Source organism: Panthera pardus, unplaced genomic scaffold (genome assembly GCF_024362965.1).
Source record: "Panthera pardus isolate Hobbes unplaced genomic scaffold, ASM2436296v1 HiC_scaffold_12, whole genome shotgun sequence".
Taxonomy (NCBI): Eukaryota; Metazoa; Chordata; class Mammalia; order Carnivora; family Felidae; genus Panthera; species Panthera pardus.
In genome coordinates this window covers 1981927-2003775 of record NW_026526677.1, presented here as the reverse complement: position 1 = coordinate 2003775, position 21849 = coordinate 1981927, and the positions used below count along the sequence as shown (strand labels likewise).

At 66.8% G+C, this 21849-nt stretch overlaps 2 protein-coding genes across 3 annotated transcripts; both read right to left on the bottom strand.

The window, feature by feature from the left end:
* Positions 1 to 144: 144 nt before the first annotated feature.
* TSSC4 (tumor suppressing subtransferable candidate 4) lies at positions 145 to 3305 on the bottom strand. Of its 2 annotated transcripts, XM_019437026.2 has the most exons (3): positions 3037 to 3305; positions 1519 to 1630; positions 145 to 1353 (listed from the first exon to the last, which is right to left on the bottom strand). In XM_019437026.2, exon 3 carries the CDS (start codon positions 1330 to 1332, stop codon positions 376 to 378), a length of 957 nt encoding a protein of 318 aa, XP_019292571.2. In that variant the 5' UTR covers positions 1333 to 1353; positions 1519 to 1630; positions 3037 to 3305; the 3' UTR covers positions 145 to 375. The 2 variants fall into 2 exon arrangements, with proteins under 2 accessions (XP_019292571.2, XP_019292570.2); XM_019437025.2 differs by having other exon boundaries at positions 145 to 1630; positions 3037 to 3304.
* Positions 3306 to 4609: 1304 nt separating this feature from the next.
* Positions 4610 to 21849, bottom strand: CD81 (CD81 molecule). The gene is made up of 8 exons (XM_053899319.1): positions 21600 to 21849; positions 11228 to 11342; positions 7797 to 7894; positions 7110 to 7184; positions 6659 to 6763; positions 6124 to 6225; positions 5283 to 5369; positions 4610 to 5201 (listed from the first exon to the last, which is right to left on the bottom strand). The coding sequence occupies exons 1-8, from the start codon at positions 21663 to 21665 to the stop codon at positions 5139 to 5141; spliced, it is 711 nt and encodes a 236-aa protein (XP_053755294.1). The 5' UTR covers positions 21666 to 21849; the 3' UTR covers positions 4610 to 5138.

Below are 21849 nucleotides of genomic sequence, written 5' to 3'. Positions count from 1 at the left end.
GCTGCGGAACCGAGCGTCAATTTATAAATCCTGTGTCCCCTTGACACCGAGTTGGGGGGGGGGCTCACGTGAGGGGGCAGGGAGCCTGTACATGGCGGACGGCAGAGGAGACCCTAAGGTGAGGGTCTATACAGAGATACAGAGTCTGAGGAATACCCACAACCTTTACTGTTGCCCCACAAGGTGGCCAGGGCTTTTGCCATCCGCAGGCAAGCTGTCTGCTTCAGAGACCACTCCCCTGAGCCTCCCCCCCGCCCCAGGATGCTGGTCCCTCCTACTAGCAGCCTGCAGGCTCCCTTCCCAAGGGGGGCAGCGACCCCGGCCGCCCCGCCCCGCCAGCCTGGTCAGGGAACATCAGCCGAGCAGGCTCTTCTCTCAGACCTCAGCACCCGGGGCCTCGGGTCTGTTCTTGTTCCGGAAATGGTCTCTGCTCCGCTTCCTGCTGCCATGGAAGCCAACGGTCTCCACCACTGGAGGCCCCACTGCTGACCCAGTGGGGGCAGCCCCCTGGAGCAAGCCCACCTCCTGAAGGCCCCCGGGGGCGCTGCTCCACTCCTCAGCCTCGGGGCTCCCAGGCCCCGCCAGGTGGGCCAGCTCCACCGGACCCTCGCCCCCTGCCGCTCCCAGGTTCCCAGGGGCAGCCCCGGCTGGCTCTCCTGCCTTCCTCAAGGCCCTCTTCCTCTCAGGTCTGGCTTCGCCCGCCCGGGCCGGTTTGGTGAAGATGACTCTCCCCTCCCCGCAGCTGGAGGGGTCCTGGTTGAAAGAGGGCGTGTAGTCACTGGGGACGGCCAGGCTCTTGGAGCCCAGGAAGGCCAGCGCCGCGGCCCGATTGCTCTGCTCGCTGGCCTCGGCCACGTTTTCCAGGCTGTACTTGGTCCAGCGCTCGGGGTGGGCCACATAGTCAGGGACGGGGGGCCGCTTCGGGAGGGCAGGGCTCTGGCCGGCCCCGCCTGGGCCCTCCGCCGCAGGCTGGCTTGAGGGCGCCGGTGGCCATGCGCAGTCCCCACTGTCAGCGGGCAGAAGCCGCCTGGCTGCCCCCTCCAGACAGTCGAAGATGTTGTGGCTGCGCCGGGAGAAGGTGGAGCTCGTGTCCCTCAGGTGGAACGGCTGCGCCGAGGCCGAGGCCGAGGGGCGGCCCCTGGGAGGCAAAGCGGGCTCGTCGGGGTCTGAGTCCCCCTGGGCCTCCCAGGGCAGCACCCCCGCCATCTCAGCACTGCCAGGCAAGCTGAAGTCAGAGTCTGAGTCGCTGAGGGACGCGGTGTCAGAAGGCAGGGTGGCATACTCTGTGCCCTGCTCAGCCTCCAGGGGCTGTCCTGCCCCTGCCTCAGCCATGTGTCCCAGGGCACACCACACCTAGACCAAAACAGCCCAAGTTCGTTTCCGACGATCGCATGCGTGTAGGACAGGTCCGCCCCGTAGACCCACTGTCCCTAGGCAGGCGGCAGGATCAGCGTTACGAATGCTGTCGTCCAGAGGAAGGGACCGAGGACCCCCGCCCCCTGAAAGCCCTCCTCTCACCTCCCCTGTCTGAGGGTCGCCGTGCAGACACCGGAGTGCTGGCACAGGCCCCTTGCTGGCACAGGCGTGGTGGCCTCAGTCCGGCTCCTTTCAGCTGCTCCACTGTAGTGGGCTGTGGGGGGAGGAGGGCCAACCATCAGATCAGACGGCAAAGGTGCAGAGGTGGTGCCACAACCCCAAGGGGCAGTGCCAGGTTTGCGAAGCCCTGACAGAGGCCAGGCGGAGAGCAGGTCCTTGGGAGCTAAGGCCGGGGAGGGGGGGTGGGTAGGCAGACCCGGGCCTGAACCTGGGGAAACACAGCCTCCGCTTCACGAGACCGCTCTCACCGAGCAGGCTCACTTACTAACCGCAGGGCACAGCACGGGGCACAGTCCTCAAAGACTGGGCCACCCGCCTGGTCCAGGGCAAAGGGGTCTGCTCCCGATTGCTGGGAGATGCCCTGGGAGCTCCACAGGGGTCTGCGCCAGGTCCTTGGCACCTTGGGGTCAAGCTCTCAGGGAGCTGGGGTGTGGATCACCACCAGGGGCAGCCTTGCTGGGCAGAGGCAAGCCCCGCAGCAACCTCCAGCGCCGTTTCCCCGGTAACCGCCCCCACACACCTCCCCCTCCCCAGCAGAGCAGTGCTGCCCACACTCCGCACTCCTTCCGCGGCCAAGCAGGGCACCTAGCAGCTTGCACGGCCAGGCTCAGAGGACAGCCCAGCCTCACCCACCCATCCACCGACTCCTCCCCACCAAGCCTCCGTAGCCCAGGGTGACCCACTGTCGTGCACCCACGAGAGACCAGGCAGGTAGGTGGACCCGGAGTGGCCGCGAGTGCCCCACACCAGATCAGACACAGACGAGATCTCCATCGCTCTGGGGCATGACTCCCAAAGTGAAAGAACAACTCCAGGAGAGAAAGGGAGCACGGGACACACGCCACCGACGTGTTTCACAGCTGGCAGGGCCGGCCAGGGAGAGATCACCTGCCAGTTGCACACACTGCTGCAGGGGAAGCTCGAGTTCCCACCAGACTCCCGCTTCCCAAATTCGCTCTCCCGTCGTCCGCACGGCCGGGGACTCCACCGCGACCCAGAGAAGTAGGCTGACCGGCGGGGCACTCCAGAGGGAGACGGGGACAGAGACCCGGGAGTTCTCTGCGGACTTGGTGAGCTCAGCGGAGGCAGAGCCGAGTCCGGGCTGGGGGGCGTGGGGCTGCGGGGTCGGGGGCCTCCGAGGGGCCAGGGTCTGGGCAGGCCAGCTCCCAGGGAGCGGGACCGGGGTTTCCTCGCCGCGCTCTCTCCCCTTGGAAGCAAACCCTTGGCTTTCTCCGCTCTATGGGCCCAGCAGGCTCTCCGTGTCGGGGGCCTGGGCGGGCCAGCGTCCGGGCCTCACGTGGCTCGGGTCCCAGGGCCCAGGCCGTGTGGCACGGGAGACACGGAGCACATTGGGGTCTCCGGGGTCGAGCCAGTAGGCTGCGGACGACGGTCTCCCAGAGACCCGACCGTCAGCGCCACCCTCCCTCGCCTCAAACCTACCGGCTCACCGCCACCTGGTGGCCTCCATTTGGCGCCGCGCTCGGCTCTCTGGGAAACCGAGTCTTCCGCTGGCCCAGCGCCGCGGCGTCCGCAGCCAGGGAACTACATCCCCCACAAGGCCCTGGGCCGCTACTCGCGAGGCCTGTTGGACCGCTACTCCAGAGGCCTGTTGGGCCGTGGAGTCCCTACGCATGCGCCCTCGCTTTTCTCCTTTGCCACCCCTCCCCGGAAACGGCGGCGCTCCTTCGCGCAGAGCCGGAATTGATTAAGGAAACGAGGGAGGAGGGAGAGGCAGCACGGTGACTCCCAGAATGCTCGAGGGCTAACGGCCAGCTGCGCGTTCCCAGGGCCCCAGCGCCACCTGTCGGAAGCTGCGAGCACAGAGGGCGCCTCAAGCCGGAATCACGTTATCGCGCACGGCGCTGTTACCGGGCACTTCCGGTCCGGCCGGAAGCCCGCGGCCGCGCCCCTCGTGGGTCCCGGGAGCGGTGCTGGGGCCGGGCCGGCGCTGGTCTCAAGCTCCAGGAGGGCGGGGGAGTGGCGGCCTGGCCTCGCCTGCCCACCGCGATGGCCTGGCTGGCCGCATGCGCCCGGCCCACCCTGCGAGCTCTCCGCGGGCCCCGCCCCTCCCGGGGCTGCAGTCGTGGGGTCGCGGGAAGCCCAGGGACCTCTTGTCCCCAGGGCCGCCCTCCGCAGCCCCTCAGGAGCGGCGGTCCTGGCCCCCGGCACGCACCGCACCAGCACCCGGGCCAGGACGCCCCAGGGGCCGTGCTGCGCAGAGGGCTCCTTGGGCCACCCTGTTCTCCCAGCGACCCTCCCTGGCACACAAGGCAGAGTGGTGTGACAGGAGGGGCCAGACCCACTGGGACCCGGTGGCCCCCGAAGGAGGCAGCTCCGAGCCCTCACCGTGAATCCCAGCCAGACCCTTGTGGCCCCCAAGGGGTCGGTTTAGCACACACCAGGCTGGTGCCCGCGCTCAGCTCATGGTGACCTCACCCGGCACGCGGGGTGTTGAGTGGGGGGAAGCAGCCTGACCCCACAGGCAGCTGGGCCTCAGTCCACCTCGCTGGGTCGGGTGGGTGCCCTCATTCAGTGTCTGAGATCTTCCCCTCTAGCCCCTGCAAGATGCAGCTTAGGCCCGGAGCTGCCCTGCCTCTCCAGGGAATGCTTACGAGGGAGCAGCTAGGCAGGCCAGGAACAGACCCTTAGATGCGTGTCCTCCACAGAGCTATCTCCCAGGAGGAGGGGCAGTGTGGCAGCCCCCTACCCCAAACACATCCTATACCCCGTTATCTGGCCGCCCTGTTCAGCTGCTTGCTCTGGGTGGTGGTAAACCAGGAGTAGGTGGGGGAGGGAGGTTGGGGGGAAGCTGTTGAAGGTGGCACAGGGCCCACCAAGGGGGCACCTGCTGTGGGGAGTGCTCTCCGGGGGTCCCATCACCGCCCACCAGCAGGTTGGCAGCACACCCTGGGCCCAGCAAGGTCCGCAGAGCTGAGCCTCACGAGCGCCAGGGTCCTCGGCCCCTCCAGCCACCCCCAGCGTCTCGGATGTTGCAGGCACAAGAAGGGGCCAGTTTGTTAGCATGCCCGGTTTTTCCTTCTTTATTGAGTGACTTTCAAGATGTAATTACAGTTGAAGGTGACAAGTTAGAAAGGAGAGGTGCACTGAAGGCATAAGGCTGCTTGTAGACCCGGCTCTAGACAAGTGGCAGGAGAGGAAAGAGGGTTAAAAAAAGGCATGAGCCGTGCAGCCCACGGGGCAGGTGGGTGGGCCACGTGGCCCCCAGGAGAAGCCTGGCTGAGCGGGCAGAGCCCCTCCCTAAGCAGCTGCAGAAGCAGAGGGGCCCTTGCCTTGCAGTCCCCAAGGCCCAACTCACATGCCGTCTATAGGTGACTTCAGCCCCAAAAGGGAACGGGGAACTTCAGGACAAAAACAAAACCTCAGAAGTAAAAAGGCTAAGAAGTGTAGCAGAGTACTACTGGACAAGTTCTATACACAGGCGGTGGCGGCCCCTCCAGGGGGGCCCTCAGGGATGTCCGGTCACTCTAGGGCCACCGCAGGGTTCTCACCAGCCCCCCCGCAGCAGGAGCAGCTGGAGCCGCTCAGTACACGGAGCTGTTCCGGATGCCACAGCACAGCACCATGCTCAGGATCATCTCGAAGATCTGCGGGGAGAGGCGGGCGGGACAGTCAGCACCCGGAGACCCAGTGGGGACCCCGGTCAGATGCCCGGCCCGTGCGCTCACCATGATCACAGCAACCACGATGGCCGCGATGCCAATGAGATACAGCTTTCCCGAGAAGAGGTCATCGATCTTCTGGTGGCAGTCCTCCTGTGGGGTGACAGCCCGCAGCCGGTCAGGGGCGCAGGTCCTCAGGCCCCCACGGTATAGCAGCACGAGATCATTACGGAAAGAGCACGGAGCGGTTCCACCCCTCGGGAGAGGTGTGACTGGGGCCCAGTCTCTGCCAGGTTATCTCGCATCCGTTTTGTTTATTCATTTTTAAATTTTTTAATGTTTATTTTTTGAGAGACAGAGAGACACAGAGCGTGAGCAGGGGAGGGGCAGAGAGCGAGGGAGACACCGAATCCGAAGCGGGCTCCGGGCTCCGAGCTGTCGGCACAGAGCCCGACGCAGGGCTCGAACTCACAAACTGTGACATCATGGCCTGAGCTGAAGTCGGACGGTCGACCAACTGAGCCACCCGGGCGCCCCTACCACACCCGTTTTAAAATGGACGTGGAGACGGAACGTGCTGTGCGTGCTGTCTTCCACTCAGGTCGCTAGGCGCCACGAGGAGGGTGCTGATCTGGGAGGTCAGGGCGCCGTCCGCACCCACTCTCCGGGGGCAGAGACTCGCCTCCCCCGGGGGCTGTCAGCAAAACCTCGGCCTCAGCCCAGCCCCCCAGCAGAGCACCCCCACTGGCCACAGCACCACCCAGCTTGGCTGTCGGCCGCATCCCTGCCAGTGCCAGCGGAGCAGCCAGGCGGCCCCCCCCACCCCCACCACCGCCCGAGCCCTGCCCAGGGGTGGCGGCGGCCGAGTCGGGGAGCAAGCCCGGCGGCCCGGCCCGCCAGCGCGTACCTTGAAGAAGTTGCTGATGACGGTGCTGCCTGAAGGACACAGGTTGTTCTTGAGAATGGAGGTGGTCAGCGCGGAGAGTGTGCTGGAGCCACAGCAGTTGAGCTGCAGAGAGCGAGGGCACCCGTGCTCAGCCCCGGGCCCTCGTGGAGAGAGGGTCCGCAGGGAGATGGCCCAGGCGACCCCACGGGCTGCCGAAGCCCCAGCCGCTGCCCCAGCCTGGCCCAGGGTGGGGGGCTTGGATGGTCCACTCCAGGGGGAGCACTGAGCCCAGGGGCCCCTCTCCCCTTCCCTTCCCCCCTCTCAGCTGCGCTGCTCGGAGACCCCGGCACCGCAGCCCGACTGGCTCATCTGGTTCACACTGGGGATGCACAGGTCCCGGAGAATCCCCTCCAGGGGGGCTCCCGGACCCTCCGGGAGCAGGGCTGCCAGGTCCCCCACGCCCCTCCTGTTCCTGAGGAACGTGCTGGGGCCACACCCAAGAGGCCAACGCCCCGAACCCCCAGCCTCCCCGGTCCCCCGGCGCCCCCTCCCGCACCGTCTCATGGAAGGTCTTCACCACGGCCTTGGCATTGTTGGCGTCGTCGTCTACCACGGCCTGCTGCAAAGCCTGGTCGTAGAACTGCTTCACGTCCTTGGCGATCTGGGGGAGGGGTGTGTGGGAGGGGTGAGGTCACACCCACGGCAGGGACCAACCCCCGCAGTGGTGCGGGGCGGCAAGCATTCACCTGGCTCTTCTGGGAAGATATTGCTTCCAGGACAGATCTGGATGCCTCCCCCACCCCGCCCTGGGTGCTGGGAGACAGGGGGACCTGCCTTCTACTTGGCCCCCATGCCACCTCCTCCAGAAAGCCCTAGGCGTGGCCTTTCATCAGGGGGCGCCCCAACGGCACCTGCCATCCGAGGTCAGGCCCATCGGGCTGAGCGGCAGGGCCCTCCTCCCTCCTGTCCAGGCTGCACGGGCCCCACCCTCCCGGCCCTAGGCTCACCTGGTCTTTGTTGACAAAACCCCAGATGCCAGCAGCTACTTCACAGGCAAAGAGGATGACGAGGCAGGTGAAGAACTGAGGACGGAGTGCAGGACCCGAGGAGGGCAGAGAAACGGGGGATTAGAGCAGGCACGGGGCAGCTTGGGGCTCACCGTCCGCAGACGACAGGCACCCAAGTGACGCACCGGTGTGCGTGGGGTGTTCGGTGGCACCCGGCCGCGTGTGCCGACCCTATCGCCATCCCCGCGGGGTGGGCTCTGCGTGGCGGGGCAGCTGGAGGGGCTGGCATAGCCGCGGGCCCTGTGTCCCCTGCGCACCCCGCTGCTCACTCTCCCCACGGGAAGGGGGTGATGATACGGCGCCCGCTACCCGCGCCTCCCGGATTGGCTGGCCTTAGCTTCCCCACCAAGGCCGGCCGTGGGTCCGGGCCTCGCTCCCTATCGTTTCTGTGACTTTTCTTTAAAAACAAGAAAAGCAACCGTGGAACCGTGAGTTAGGGACCAGGCGGGACGGCAACCGAGCACGGAGGGGTTTCAGGACCAAGCAAGGCAACCACAGGGAGAGGTCCCCAGGCCACAGAGAGAGCCCACCTCCAAGAGGGCAAGGGGGTCCCGCCAGAGGTGAACGCGTGCTGCCTCCAGCGGAGCCAGAGCCGTGCCCCACCCCTCGCCCCGCCCGGGACCTTACCGTCCCCAGCAGGCACTGGGACTCCTGGATGGCCCCGTAGCAGCCCAGAAACCCGACGAACATCATCACGGCGCCCACGGCAATGAGGATGTAGATGCCTTTGTGGGGGAGCAACAGATGCCCTCAGTGCGCCACGTCCCGTAGGCCACCGCTTCCCGAGAGCCTGCCGCCCCGGACCTCCCCAGCCATGTGCGCACGGCCCCTGCCCAGGACTCGGGCCCCCCCGCCGGAAGACAAAGGACTCCCAGTGCCCCAGGGAGGAGCAGAGAGGGCCCTGCAGCCCGGCCAGCCACGAGGGCGCCTCTCCCGCACGGGCCTCCTCGTCCACGACCTGGGAGCAAGGCCGGTGAGGCCCAGGCCGGCACTGCCCGGCATGTGCTCGGTGCGCAGAGAGCTCGGCCATCAGATCTGTACCCACGGGCCCCAGGAGGGGAGGCCCTCGTACAACCTGCACCCACTCTGGCTCCTCCTAAGCTTCTGGGACTCGGGGAGGCGGGGCACAGAGCACCACCCCTCTCGGTGCACAGGGCCCTGAGGGGTGGGAAGAGGGAGGCAGCTGCAGGGGCCCTTCTGCCAGCAGCAGGGCATGCCCACCGCTCCTGGGCACAGGTCAGATCCCGTGGCTCTGTGTGGCTCCTTGGGCTCGAGGGGTGGGCTCGGCTCAGCCTCTCAGCCTGCTGGACAAGGTGGCCTGGCGGCCGCAGTGCCCCGCCCCACTGAGGATGGCATGTGGTGGCAGGGACAGTTCTGCCCGGGGTGCCCACCGGTCTGGGCACATGCTCCTGGGGAGGCAGGAGGGGCCACCACAGAGTTGGGAATGCCTCGGGCCTGGCCATGCTGCCCTTCTTGGTGCCCGTGACCCACCCAGACAGGGCCCTGAGCCCCTCAGGGAGTGCCAGCCATAGCCGCCTCGCAAGCCTGGGCCTGTCCCCCGGCCACCACGGCCAACACTGTGGGCAGCCCAGGCCCGGGTCCGCAGAGCCAAGACCCCCAGGGCTCCACTGTCTGGACAGCCGGGGGGGGGGCGGGGAGAAGGAAGCTGGGGTTCAACCACTGGGCTCAGAAAAGCCAAAGCCTCTGGGCAGCACTCCGTGGACCTGGCTGAAGAGAAGCCTCCTGCTACGGCCGCCCTAGGGGGCTCCCGGCTCAAGGGGGGCAGCACCCTCAAACTGGGTCTCCCTCCCCTCAGGCCCTGATACCCCCATCCGCAAGGCCACGTAAGACCCACAAGTTCCCATTCCCGGGTCACTGTGTGAGGTTCGGCAAACGGCAGCAGGCGCCTTACCCCTGGTCCCATCCAGGCCCCACCTCCTCTGGAGCCTGTGGGCCGGGTTCTGGCAGGTGAGGTCAGGGACCCACCAGGCCCTGCGGCTCTGCCCAGGGTGCTGAGCGAACCCAGCTGACCTCCCCCTTTGCCGACATCGGACAAAGAGCCCTTGTCAGGGACACATCTGCTTCCCCGCCTCCCTGGCAGGCCCAGCCCACACCAGGGCCAGTGGGAGGCTCCAGAAGGCTGGTCCTTGATGGGCTTGATGGGCAGGGACTGGCAGCCCATGGAGTGGGGGAGGGCAGAAGGGGGGCACCGCAGGAACCCAGGTCCCTGGGCTGGAGCTACCTCCGAGGACAGGCACCCCCAGAGCCAGGAGCACCAAGCTGGAGGCCTCTCTGCAAGCCAGGGTCAGGCCCCGGGTGACAGCCCGATGTGGCGCCCCTATGAGGAGCAGGCTGGTGGGAAAACAGCCACTTGACCGTCTATGAGCTTCTCCCGTGGGACCGCTTCCCCACTGGAGCCCAGGCACAGCCCTGCAGAGCAGGAGGCCTGGAGCTGCAGCAGACCCTCCCCTCCCTGCCCCCCTGCTTCCTGAACCCTCCCCTGCCCAGCCCTGGCCTGGAGTGAGGGGGAGGCTTTGGGAGAGCAGGAGTGCCCTGAGGCTTCCTTCAGGAGGGGGACCCCTTCCGGAGCCACTTGCCCACACCCACCACACCCCCAGCACCCCAGGCCACGCCCAGCTGTTGCCGGCTCAGACCTCTGGGGGAGGGGAGGGAGAGGCCCGAGAGGAGCCGCGCAGGAGAGAAAAGGCTCTCGTGGGTCTGGAGGATACTTCCTTGCCCTTGGACTCGTGGGCCAAGCCGACAGCTTTGTTTCTGAGGGCGCCTGGACCACCTGTGGCAGACCCTGGGTCACAGTCCTCGTGAGCACCCTCGGAGCAGGTAGGCAGAGGCACCCTGTCCATCGGAGACTCAAACCTGGGAGGGGCTGCACAGCCCCGGGGGAGCCCGGGAATGTGGAGATGGAGGACCCCTCCCCCACGCCCCAGGGACTGCCAGCCCCAGGAAACCACTGCCAGAGTCACAAGCTCCCATCTCCAGGGAGCAAAAAGGGGCCACCCTATCGGTGCTCCTGGACCCGACCTCTCAACCTTGCAGCTCAGAGAGGATCCTCTTCGTGGCCCAGGGTGCCCTGGGCCATCCCTGCTTCAGCAACCAAGCATGTATCCCAAGCGCGTGGGAGGGGCCCAGACCCTTTCCAGGCGGCACCCAGGACACCAGGCCAGAGGGGTGGCCGCTGACCCCTACACGGAGCCCCAAACCCTAGGGCACACACACACTTCCTGCCCAGCTGCCAGGGCCAGGCCAGGCCGTTCCTTTAAAGGACAGAAACATCTCCACAAACACGAGGGCCAGGCCCCGCCTCCCACTGGCTGGGGACCAACCTAAGGAGTGCAACTCTGCAGGACAGGGTGGGCGGGGGCGGGGCCCAATCCCTCAGGGACAGACACCCCGAAGGGGCACAGCTGGTGCCGAAGCCTAATAAGGCAGCAAGGTGTGGCTGGAGGGGGGGCGGCCTGAGTCACACTGGCCCCTGCCCCACCCCGGGGCCCCAGTCTTCCTCCCCCCGCCCCCTCCTCTGGGCTCCAGCTGCCAGTCCCGCTGCCCAGGCATCCGGCCCCACCCCTTCCCAGGGAGCCTCCCCCGAAATACCCTCCGGGAGACACAGCTCCCCGGCCCCCTCCCAGCTGCCTCCTGCCCCGATGTGGTCCCCGGCGGTGATCTGGTGGGATCCCAACAACCCACCCCCCCCCTTGAAGTTCCAGCTTTGTCCGGGAGCCTGGCTCCTGTCCCAAGCACCCAGGCATTGACCACCTCTGACCCCAGGCCCCGAAGGTCCCCAGGCTGAGGTGACCCCACCCACTTTCTGTCTCCAGCTCACTCTCTTGCCCAAAAAGCCCTTCCTGGCTGGCCTCCACCTGCCTAGCAGCCTAGCACAGAGCAAGCCCCACTAAGTCGGCCCAGGCCTTGCCTCCTCCTCCTCCCGGAAGCCCGTCCTGACTGTCTGTCTGCAGCAGTCCTGATCCGAGGCCTAGATGGGTCCTTCCTGGTCCCCCAGCCCGGAGCCAGCCAGGCCCCGGACCCGGACTGAGTGCACTCACCTACGTAGAAGGTGTTGGGCGCAGGCCTGTCTCCCAGCTCCAGGTAGAGAAGGTTGGTGGTCTGTGGGTCATGGCGGAGCCACAGGGCCACACCCAGGATCACGCCTCCGGCCAACTGGAGAAAGAACGGGTACAGGGTTACTCGCCCAGAGCGGCGCAGGGGTGAGTGGGAACCGTGCCACGCTGAACATCCAGGGGGCGGCAGGTGCTGGACCCCCACTGCCACCGGGTCAGCGGTCCGAGGGCTCGCGCTCCAGGTGGCGCTCACAGACACCGCCGGGGTCTGGGCAGCCTCCCGGCTCCACGCGTCTGCTTTGCTGACCTGGGATCTGAGAGGCCCCAGGGAGGCCTGGATACCGAAGACCAGGTCCCCGATATCGGATGGGGCACGCTCATGTCAAAAAAGTGTTCATTTTTTCTCTGAAGCGTAAACCTAACTGGATGTCCCGTATTTTTATTTGCTAAATCTGGCCAGAGTCCACACCAGACCGCAGCACCCCAGGGACCGCTGGGCCCTCCTCCGAGGGGGTGGCTCCAACAGCCCTCGGCTCATCTGGGAACCCCACGGAGAGGACCCCAGGTGTTTGCTGCCAAGAGACATAGAGCGGTGGGTCTGATGCCACCAGGGTCCTGGCGGGACCCATGGAGGGAATGACAGAGGAGGGAGGCAGCTGAGGCTGGTGGCATCCAGGAAGCCGCAAGGCCGAGGGGCCGGGCTGTTTGTGGGAGAAATCCTTGCCGCTGCGGCCCTGGGAAGGGAAGCTACTGCAGGAAGAAGGAAGCCCGCTGTGCTCTCAGGCCAGAGGAGGGGCTGCCTGAGCAGCTGGGGCAGGACGGGGGTTCTGCTCAGAGCCTGGCATGAGGACAGGGGCTCCCGGCCCAGGGAGGCCCTCACCGGACTCACTGTCCTGCCGGCGCAGGGCCATCCGTGGAGGGTGGGGGCGGGCCCCCCGAAGAGGAGCCCGGACTGTGCCGGCCCAGCCTCCACACGAGCATCTGACCAACCCCGGGCCAGTGGCCGGGCTGCCCTCAGTGCCCCAGCCTCTTCCCCGGGCCGTCCCAGCCCTGGGTGCCCCACCAAGGTGGCACGTACTCCCAGAGCTACAAACTTCGGCTCCGGTCGGGAGGCCTGGCTATGCAGCCGCCAGCCTCCGGCTCTCCCTCTTCCCACCATCCGTGTGCTGGCAGCCGGGGTCTTCCCACAGCAGCACCAGACGCTGACCCTCACACACAGACCCAGAGCTACAGGTCCTATGAGGAAGAGAAACTGGAAAGCAGACCCCAAGGAAACCCCCTGGCCAGCCCAGCACCTGCCCCGGGGCCCTGGCCGGGGAGCAGACCCCCGAGACGGCGGAGGGTATGGCTGGGAGCCCCAGCACTGCACGGTGCCCCGTAGAAAGCCCCAGCAGCTCCCAGACCCTCCTACACTCGGCTCAGCTAACGGTAAGGCCGGTGGGACCGCTGGCACATCAGCGGTGGGCGAGGCTGCCTGGCACGTCCCTCAGAGCACCCGGTCTGCCCCCGCTAGCCTGGGTTTCGCTTTCTCAGCTCACTTCTCCCGGAGTCCCAGGTCTGGTGGGGGAGGGGCAGACGGAGGCACGGTAAGCCCTTCCCATCCTCCGGCACTCGTGGGAGCGCCGAGGGCCTACAGTGCACCTGCTGGCCAAGGTCCCCTCCCGTGGCACTCCGGGCACTGCGTAGCCCTCAAAGGACAGGGCCGCGGGCTCCCAGCATCCTGTGCCTCTCTGTGGCACCTGTCGTAGCCGCGAGCGGGCCAGAGGACCCAGGGGACGGCTGAGGGGGGGTGGGCAGGGCAGGGGCCCCAGAGTCCTCGGCTTCTCCCGAGGTGGCGGCCATCTGCGGCTCCAAGGGAGGCGGTGTCGAGGCTGAGGGTTGCCGTGGCAACTCTGGCTTGAAACAGTCACTTGTTCTGTTTCGAAACTGTGGTCCAGAGCCGGCTTTGTGAGATGTTCCAGGGCAGAGGGGGAGGGGCAGGGGAAGCCCCTGTCCTGGGCCTCCCTCTGTAGTCCCTCTGTAGTCGCAGAGGCCTGGCCACAAGCTGCAGCTTGGCCTCCCTGTCCCCATCAGTGGAGGGGGGCGGGGTGTGGAGCACAGTGCCCCCCAGGGACGGAGGAGACAAGCCTGTCTCGGGGCGCATGGTCCTAACAGAAATGCTGAGCCCGCCCCCCAGACACTACAGGCGGGACCACAGGCCCACGGAAGCTGGTCCCGCCTGGTGCTGAAGTGTCCCCTCCCTGCCAGGACCCCATCACTCCAGGCCCTGCACAGACGCACCGGGCAGAGCCAGGTGAACGCAGTGGTCAGGACCATTCCCAGCTCCCAGATGACGAGGCCCAGGCAGCGGGGGGGGGGAGGGGGGGTAGATGCTCACCTTAGGTCACCTCATCTGTACAGGGGGAGTGGTGGGTGGCATCGGAAAGCGCCCCCGGCAGGGAAGGGAAGTCCATGTGCTGGCAGAAAAAGGCAGTCCTCCACCAGGCCCAGCACACACCCACCATGTGGCGAGACGCAGGTGTCCCCCCAGGGACGTGAACGAGAGCGCCCCCACCATGACGTGGGCCCCGCTGTTCCCAGCCCCAGACCTCTCCTTCAACTGGAGAACCGACAGTCTGAACGGAAACCAAGTGGCCCAGCCACACGGCGAAGCCACCGACAGTAGGAAGTGTGTCCCTTGCACGACAGCCCGCAGGCTCGAGGACTGTGCTGAGCGACAGAAGCCAGACCAAGTGGAGAGCAGCTTCTAAATAAAGTATAAGCCATGCAAATCACGTGCAGCAACAGAAAACAGGCCCCTGGCCGCCCCGGGATGGGGGAGGGGCCCCGAGGCTGGGGCTGGTGGCCACGTCCCTTATCTCCACGCGGTGACAAGCCCCCAGGGGTCCACCTGGGTCAGCACTGAGCAAGCAAGGTGTGCGCTTCCCCCACGTGCCGGGTGCTCCACGTCCGACACAGCTGTGCTCAACCCCCAGCTGCCCCGTCAACCCTGACCACGAACTTCTAAGCAAGGTCTTTGGGGGTGAATGTTTCTTCCGGGTCCCACCGGGCCTCAAGGTGAGGAGGCCGACACTCTGGGCTCGCCAGGGTGCCCGTGGCCCGTGGCAAGCGCCTGGAGAGGTTGTGCTGAAGTCCTGCCACAGAACCAAGGTCTTAGGGCCAAAGAAGGGACCGCAGAACTGTGGGGCCCGGACGTCCAGCATTAAGGGACCGCAGGAGTGACGGCAGTGGGTGGGGCCCAGAGCGGGCAGCCAGGGGTGCCCTGCGCTCACCTCAGGCTCACCTCCGTGACTCTGCTCCTCCACACCCTCCCTCGTAAGACAAGGATATAAAGGTACGTAAGCTCATGTCACAGAGCGCTTCCCACGCCGCCCCTGGAAAACACTGGCTCACGACACGCGCCGGCGGCCATCGTCATCGCCGCAGGTGTATCAGCGGTAGGGCCGGACACGCTTCATCATCCCCACCCAACAGGACCCCCTCACCTGCCGGAAGCACCGCTGGCCCCAGTCCGTGCCCCCCGACAGCCTCCTGCCCCCCCGACAGGGCTTCTGCCCCGATAGCCTCCTGCCTCCCCCAGCAGACTCCTGCCCCTACCCCCCCCGCAGGCTCCTGCCCCCTACCCCTGTCCCCCGACAGCCTCCTACCCCCCAAGAGGCTCCTGCCCCCTACCCGTGCCCCCCGACAGCTTCCTGCCCCCCAACAGCCTCCTGCACCCCACCCCGGCCCCCCAACAGGCTTCTGCCCCCCAAAGGCTCCCACAGGGCGGGCCAGGGCACAGCACTCAGGAAGGAGACTGCCAGTTTGGTCACAGGGGCGGGTCCCACAGTGGAGACAGCACGGCCACTTTAGGACCCTATGAAAGGTTCTGTTTCTGTTTCTTTCTCCTTCCCTTCTGAGAATTAATAAATATCAGCCTCAGCTGAAACAGGAGGGGACAGCCAAGTGTGCTGGGATCCTGCCCAGCCTGCCGGCCGTTTCCAAGAAGCGGCTAAAAGGGAGCAAGAGGGAGCGGGTGCTGCCCGGACAGGCCTGGGGCAGCCGCACCCCGGGCCCGCAGCTGAGCGGTCACCCCCGTCCCACCCACGCGCTCCATGGGCAACAAGGACAACTGGTGCGTCACTGACACCCTCCAGGCGGTGCTGGTCTTGCCCGGGGCCTGGGTGTCAGGGGCGGGGGGGCAGGTCCACCGAGAGGGAGGGTGCCGGGCTCCGCGCCAGCTGTGCTCCCCGACCCGCCGCCTCCAGGGGACATGCTCGCGGGAAAAGGCATGGGGAAGCACCCACTCGGCTTGGCGGCTGGCGGGGAGCTGGAGACCCCCCAGGAGGGAAGCACAGGCCAGAAACGCCGTCAGGGCCACCAGGTTAAGTCGGAGGAAATGCTGCGCAGCAAAGACGCTTCGGGGGCATCTGGTGGCTCAGTCGGCTGGGCATCTGCCTCCTGATTTCAGCTCAGGTCATGATCTCTAGGTGCATAAGATCACGCCCCGCATGGGGCTCTGTGCTGAATGTGGAGCCTGCTTGAGATTTTCTCTCTCCCTTTCCCCCTGTCCCTCCCCCGCCCTCAAAATAAACGAACAGACTTAAAAAAAAAAAAAAAAAAAAAAAAAGACACTTTTAGGATGGGCTCCACAGGGTGAGTAGGGAAGGGGGAAGTCCTGTTGCCATCTTACAGGCTGGGTGCAGGTCCTGGGTTCCTGCAGGCTGGCCCTCACTGTCCACCCACCATGAGGGGACAGGCCCAGACTCTTCCCTAGACCCACCTCAGGCCTTCCTGAGGGGGGGGGCCCACCCCGGCCTCTGAGAGCAGCTCAAGGCAGGAAGGAAGTGGAACCAAGAGCAGAGACCCTCACCTTGGCCAGGAGGCAGAAGTGTCTCTCGAGGCCCCTGAACCTCAGGAAGCCGCCTGGCCCGGCGCCTAAAAGCAGGTGAGAAGGGGGTCATGACACAGGCCCTCAAGGGCCCGTTCAGCTGGGACTTCCCAGCCCACCCTACCACCTCTAGGGCCACACTGGAGAGCCACTGCAGGGCCAGACCCCGACCCCACCACCCAATCCCCGCGTAGTGAAACCAGGAAGTGGGCTGCTCCCCTGCCCCAAACCCGCCCGCTGCAGGGAGGGCATGTGGGCACAGACGTCCCGGTGACCCGCCAGAGAAGACGGGCTGCAGAGGCGGGCTGGCCTTCCTCCCGGGGAGGGAGATGGGCGGTGGGCGGGCTTGGGCAGGGGACCAGAGAGTAGGTCAGGATGTCCTTGTCCCCGCCCCAGGGGAGCCCCAGCCCTGGAGCCACGCCAGGCTGTGAGGCACAGCGGGGCAAGGGCCTCCTCGGTGGGCCTGACAACAGCTGGGCCCCGGCTGCAGGCAAAGGAGACGTCCGGCCCTGTGCCCAGCTGGCCCAGGGGAGGGCCACCTCACATGGGCCGGAGCTCTTATCATCTCGGGGACACAGTGAAAGACTGCCCATCCAGAGGGAGCAGTGTGGGCCTTCGGCCAAGCAGAACCACAGCCATGGGAGAGGGTGAGCTCCCCGTGAGCTCTGGGTGGGACCACACTCGGTGACTACCAAACCCACTGCCTCTCGGAGGCCCCCACCCAAGACCAAGGGCCCTGAGCTCCGGGGGCCAGGCCTCCCGGCCCCCAGGACTGGAGACCCAGGGAGGCAGGTAGTCCCCACTCCTGCTCCCCCAGCCGCAACAGGGCGCCTCTCGGCCCTGGGTCTCAGCCTGAGTGTCCACGTCCTCGGTCAGGAGTTGGCTGTCAGCGGCAGTGCAAAACCAGCCTCGACATACACCTGTGATGGCACAGGTAAGACAGGTGACAGGGAGCTGCTAGACACCTCCCGAGGGCGTCTATGCCCCAGGCCAAGCTGGGTGTGGGACAGCTGGGACAGACGATTCCTGTGTGACACAGACGCCAGGGTGGGTCACCCACTCACCAACTCCGCAGGGCAGACGGCCCTGGCTTCCTGTCTTTTACCTTCTTGACAATGACCGTGTTACCCACTCATGGGAGGCAGGTGAGGGAGATTAACCCTCCAAAGTCAGAAGAAGGGGACAAAGAGGCATGAACCCCCAGGCCCTGGCTGAGCTGCTGGCCTCTGGTCTCCTGCCCAGAGCACCCTTGCCACTGACTGGAGGAACTTACAGGCCCAACCTGACCCCCAGCCCAACCTGCCTCCCAAGCCCCTCACTCTGGCCAGGCCTCATGCCTGGGGCGGGGGGGCGGGGGGGGGCAGGGAGGGGGGGTGGCGGCTACCCCGTCCCTGGCAGCTAGCTCAGGAAGGGAAATGGCTCGGCTGGCCCATGGGGACTCCCCTAGCATCTGGGGGTCCACCTGGAAAGCCCCCAAGTGGTCTTGTGTGAATTAGCACCTGCTTTGCCACCAGGACGGGCTTAGGCCAGGCCCCAAAGTACAAATGATGTGTACTTTGGGGGCAGGGGGGCACTGAGAAGTCTAGGGCTTTCTGGAAGCACGCTGGGTCAAACCACATTCTGCCAGACAGGTGGAAAACAGCCAGGAAAAGGGTCCTGAGGGCCAGCTCCGGGTGAGCCGGGTTCTCGGTCAAGGACGAGACATGCTGGCCACAGGGCAGACCCAGGGCTGACAACCACCCGGCCCTTGCCGTGTGCCCTGGCCTGGGTCCTGGGGTGCCAGGGCCAGAGGGAGAGCCCCTGTGCTTCTCCATCCCCAACCCAAAACGCTGGGCCAGTGCAAAGGTGGCCATCTGCCCCTCCCACGGGTGCCTGGACTCTGCCTTATTGATTTTCTGCCCCAGGTTCTTCCCCTCACGGGGTTTCAGGCACTGATATGAAGGCACGGGGTAGATTCTTTGGGAGAGGGGGCTTTTGGGGCCCGTCTCCCTGTCCGGACTTTGAAGCAGAGTGAGCTAGGGATTGGGGGTGAATTCAACTCCTGGGGACAGACCTGAGCTGCGGGTGGGGTGGGAACCCTACAGGAAGGGCACCGCACCAGCCCCAGAGCAGAACCAGCCAGGGTCCCAGGCCTCTCGCCGCCTAGACATCCTTGGGAGGCGGGGGGCAGTTCGTTCCAAGGACAGACCACAGACTTCCTTTTCTTGTCTCAGCCCAACGGCTGTTTCCCCCAAAGCTGTGCCACTCACTCCGTCCACTGGCCCACCCCCCGAAACGGGGCACAGGAAATCCCCACCCCCACCCGGAGCCCGCCAGGGTCCCATCCCCTCTCCCGGAAGGAAGGCGACAGAACCGCTAAGTGACAGACAGTCATGTGCTGTCTGGAAGCGAGAATGAAATGCCAGTTAGCGAGGCTTCTAATCAGCCCCGTTCCCAGCCGGGCCTGGCTGCCCTGCCTCTGGAAGGCGGCCACGGAAGGCATTAGGTCAGAAGAGCAGCCAGGCCCGGGCGGGGCACGCGGCACTCTCCCCGGCCAGCCTCTAAGGAGAGGGCTGCGATCATACCCACTTCACAGACGAGGAAGGCGAGCGGCCTTACACGTGCCGGTCACCTGCCCCAGGTCCCGGGGAGGGGAGCCTCTGCCCTTCCTGAAATGCCCCAGCGGCAGGAGTCCCAAGGACCTGCCGCCTCTGCTGGGAAGCTCCGGGTCCCGCCCCACCGGGAGGATCTCCACGCTGCCGGGCAGGGTGTCTGCACCACCGGCACCGTCTCGAAGGCTCGGCCCCAGCCCGGCCCCCACTCCGTCCCTGCCTCACCGCCCGATGCCCGCCCGGCCAGGGAGCCCCCAGCGGGCGGTGGGCAGGCCTACGGAGTGCACGCTGCCTGGGGCCCCGAAGTCTGACACAAGGAGGAGACGTGCCTGTGTGAGTGTGCAGGGTGACGGCGCCCCCTCCCAGAGGAGCCAGACCCCCCCCCGCCCCCCGTCGTGGGAGCCTCCTCACTCTCTGAAATGGAACTTTTAAAAGCACCTGGTCCGACACCCACTGTCAAAGCCTCCTCCCAGCTCCCCGTCTGCACCCGCTCCTGTACCGTGGCCAGGCTGCCCAGTGAGTGAGAGTCAGGCTGGGCTCACCCGACGTCCTCTGGGATCCCCCAAGCCCCTTCCCCAAGGCACTGCCCACATGGGCCAGGAGAGCAGTCTTCCTGCCGGCCATCCACGCTCTACAACCATTTCCTGAGTTCCGAACACTGGAGTGTTAGTAATCCGCCAGCCCCGGGAGATAGGATGTGGACCTCCACCTTAGAGGGCAGGAAGCCAAGGCCCAGGCCCGGAACAGTGGGGAGGGGCTCCAGCATCCAGACCCACCCCCACGGCTCCGGCTCTCAGCCAGGAGAGGCAGGACGCCCGCGCTGAGAGGGGCTCTGCCAGAGCGGTGCCCCCCAGCCCCGCCTTGCTCAGCTCTGCATGCCCCCACCGCAGGGGTGGGTGGGGCCACGGTGACCGTGGACCGTGGAACATAGTTCTCAGTGCTCAGCGGGGTGGCTGCTGAGGGGAGAGGCCTCAAACATCTCTTCAAGCCTCAATACAGAGCAGCACCTGGGGATGTGTGAGGCCTCCACCCCAGCTGCCTGGGGAAATCCCAGGCTCACCCAAGTAGAGCTGGGGGGTGAGTGGGGGCTGCCCTGGAGACCTGCCAGGCTGGGCGGCGGGGAGGGACTCACCCAGCAAAGACACTCAGCCTGAGGACAAGACTCTACTCCAAGCCACATTGTCTACGTCCGCCTATCCTCCACCTCCTGGTCAAGGCCCTGACCCCGCACCCAGGCTCTGCTCGCAGGGGATGGGCCTAAGGGCCAGCAGAGGGGCATCTGGATGTGCCCCTGGCCCCTGACATGCCCAGGCCACAGCAGGCAAACGCTAACGTGACGCTGACAACGCCCCTTGAGTGAAGGCCCCAGTGACTGCTCAGGCCATGCCTGGCCCATCCTGACAGCCCCACTGCCCCCCACTCCCCGGGCAGAGGCCGATGGCCACAGCGGCACCCCCCCACCTGTGCCTCCCCAGCCAGGTGGGCTGTGACACCCCCACTCCACCCCCAGCCAGAGCTCACTCCAGTCTCTGTCCTCGCCACCCCAAATACCTCATTGCCCCGAGATTCACTCTGGGCTCCTCGGCTGTCCAGATGCAAAACGGATGTCCCCAGTCCCACACACTTGCTCAGGGGGCCACTTTAAAAGTTCACCCCCCAGTGTCTACTGGAGAAACACACTGTCCACCAGATGTTGTCAGGGTCCCTCCTGAGAAAGGGTGAGCGGCCTGTGGTGGCGCAGCAGGATGGAGGGGCCCGGGAGGGCACCCGATCACTGCCCAGGGAGGCAGAGCAGGGCCTGAGAGGGGTTCCTGCACCCATTCGGGCCCCTCCCCAACCCCGACACAGACAGGAAGCAAAGACGTGCCAAAGCACCACCGGTTACACACCAGCGGTTAACCCAGGCCAGGAAAACACAACTGGCAGGTCAGCAGCCTGGAGCCCCCAAGACCCTCCTGCACCCAGAGATGACCATCCTGGGAGCACCTCTTTCCAAAGGGGGATGTCCAAACCCAGACCTCAGCCCAGACCTGGGCATCCACCCAGACCCAGGCCGCGTGCCCAGAGAGGCTCGGGTCCTCAGGGCCGCCTGTCCTGTGCCAACTCCGAACGGCCGCCGCAGCCCCACTCCCGTCCGAGCTTCCACAGCCTCCCGGGCGAGGCCGGGCTGCAGTCTCGGTCTGGGTGAGGGGTGCAGGGGCGTCAGCCACACAAAGCGTGGCCACCGCGGTGCGGGCGCCCAGCACGCGGGCCACACTGTACTGAGGCGCTTCCTGTGTGAGCTCCGCCGCGGCCCGGACCCCTCGCGGCGGTCCCCGGGGCGGCGGCAGCTGACCGGGGCGGGAGCCGGCCTGGGCCAGGAGCGGAGTGGAGTGGACGGTTCCCGACACTCGGACCGAGTGCGCACCCGCCCCCCCCCCCCACTCCCACCCCCCCCCCACCCCCGGCCGCCCATTCAGGGGCGGTGGCCCCGATGAGCTCATGGGGGCGGGGCGCCCGGAACCCCGCCCCCGAGCCCCCTCGGTCCCCGCGAAGCCGGGTGGTCCCTGACTCCGCGGCCGGCGGCTCGGAGCCCGCACCCACCGCACCGACCGCCATCACCCAGCGGGCACAGACCCGAAGCCCCCGAACGCCCCGGCCCGACCGCGGGGGCCCTGGGCCCGGCCGCGCAGAAGCCCCGAGACCCGGCTCGCAGCCCCCAGCGTCGCCATCGCCAGGACGACCCTCACCTCCTCGCGTGCCCGCCCAGGACCCCCACCCGCGGACGGCGCCCACAGGTGGCCCCGCAACTTGGCGTCCTGGCTGCGCCCCCTGTGCGGGGCCTAGCGCGGCGCGCGGCCTGCCGGGGCTCGGGGGGCCCCCGTCGCCCTCCCGCCCCACCCCGGTCGGGGCTTACCCAGAAGACGAAATTGAAGACGAAGAGCAGGTACTTGATGCACTTGGTGCAGCCCTCCACCCCCATGGCGGCGCGGGCGACGGGCGGCCTACGGGCCGGTCCGGGGCGCGGGGCGCGGGGCCTAGCGGGCGGCGGGGCCGGGGCGCGGGCCCGGGGCCGGGGCGCGGAACGCGGCGAGGCGGGGGGGGGGGGGGTGGGGCGCGGAGACGCGGGGCGCGGGGAGCGGGAGGCCGGGCCGGGGCAACTGGGG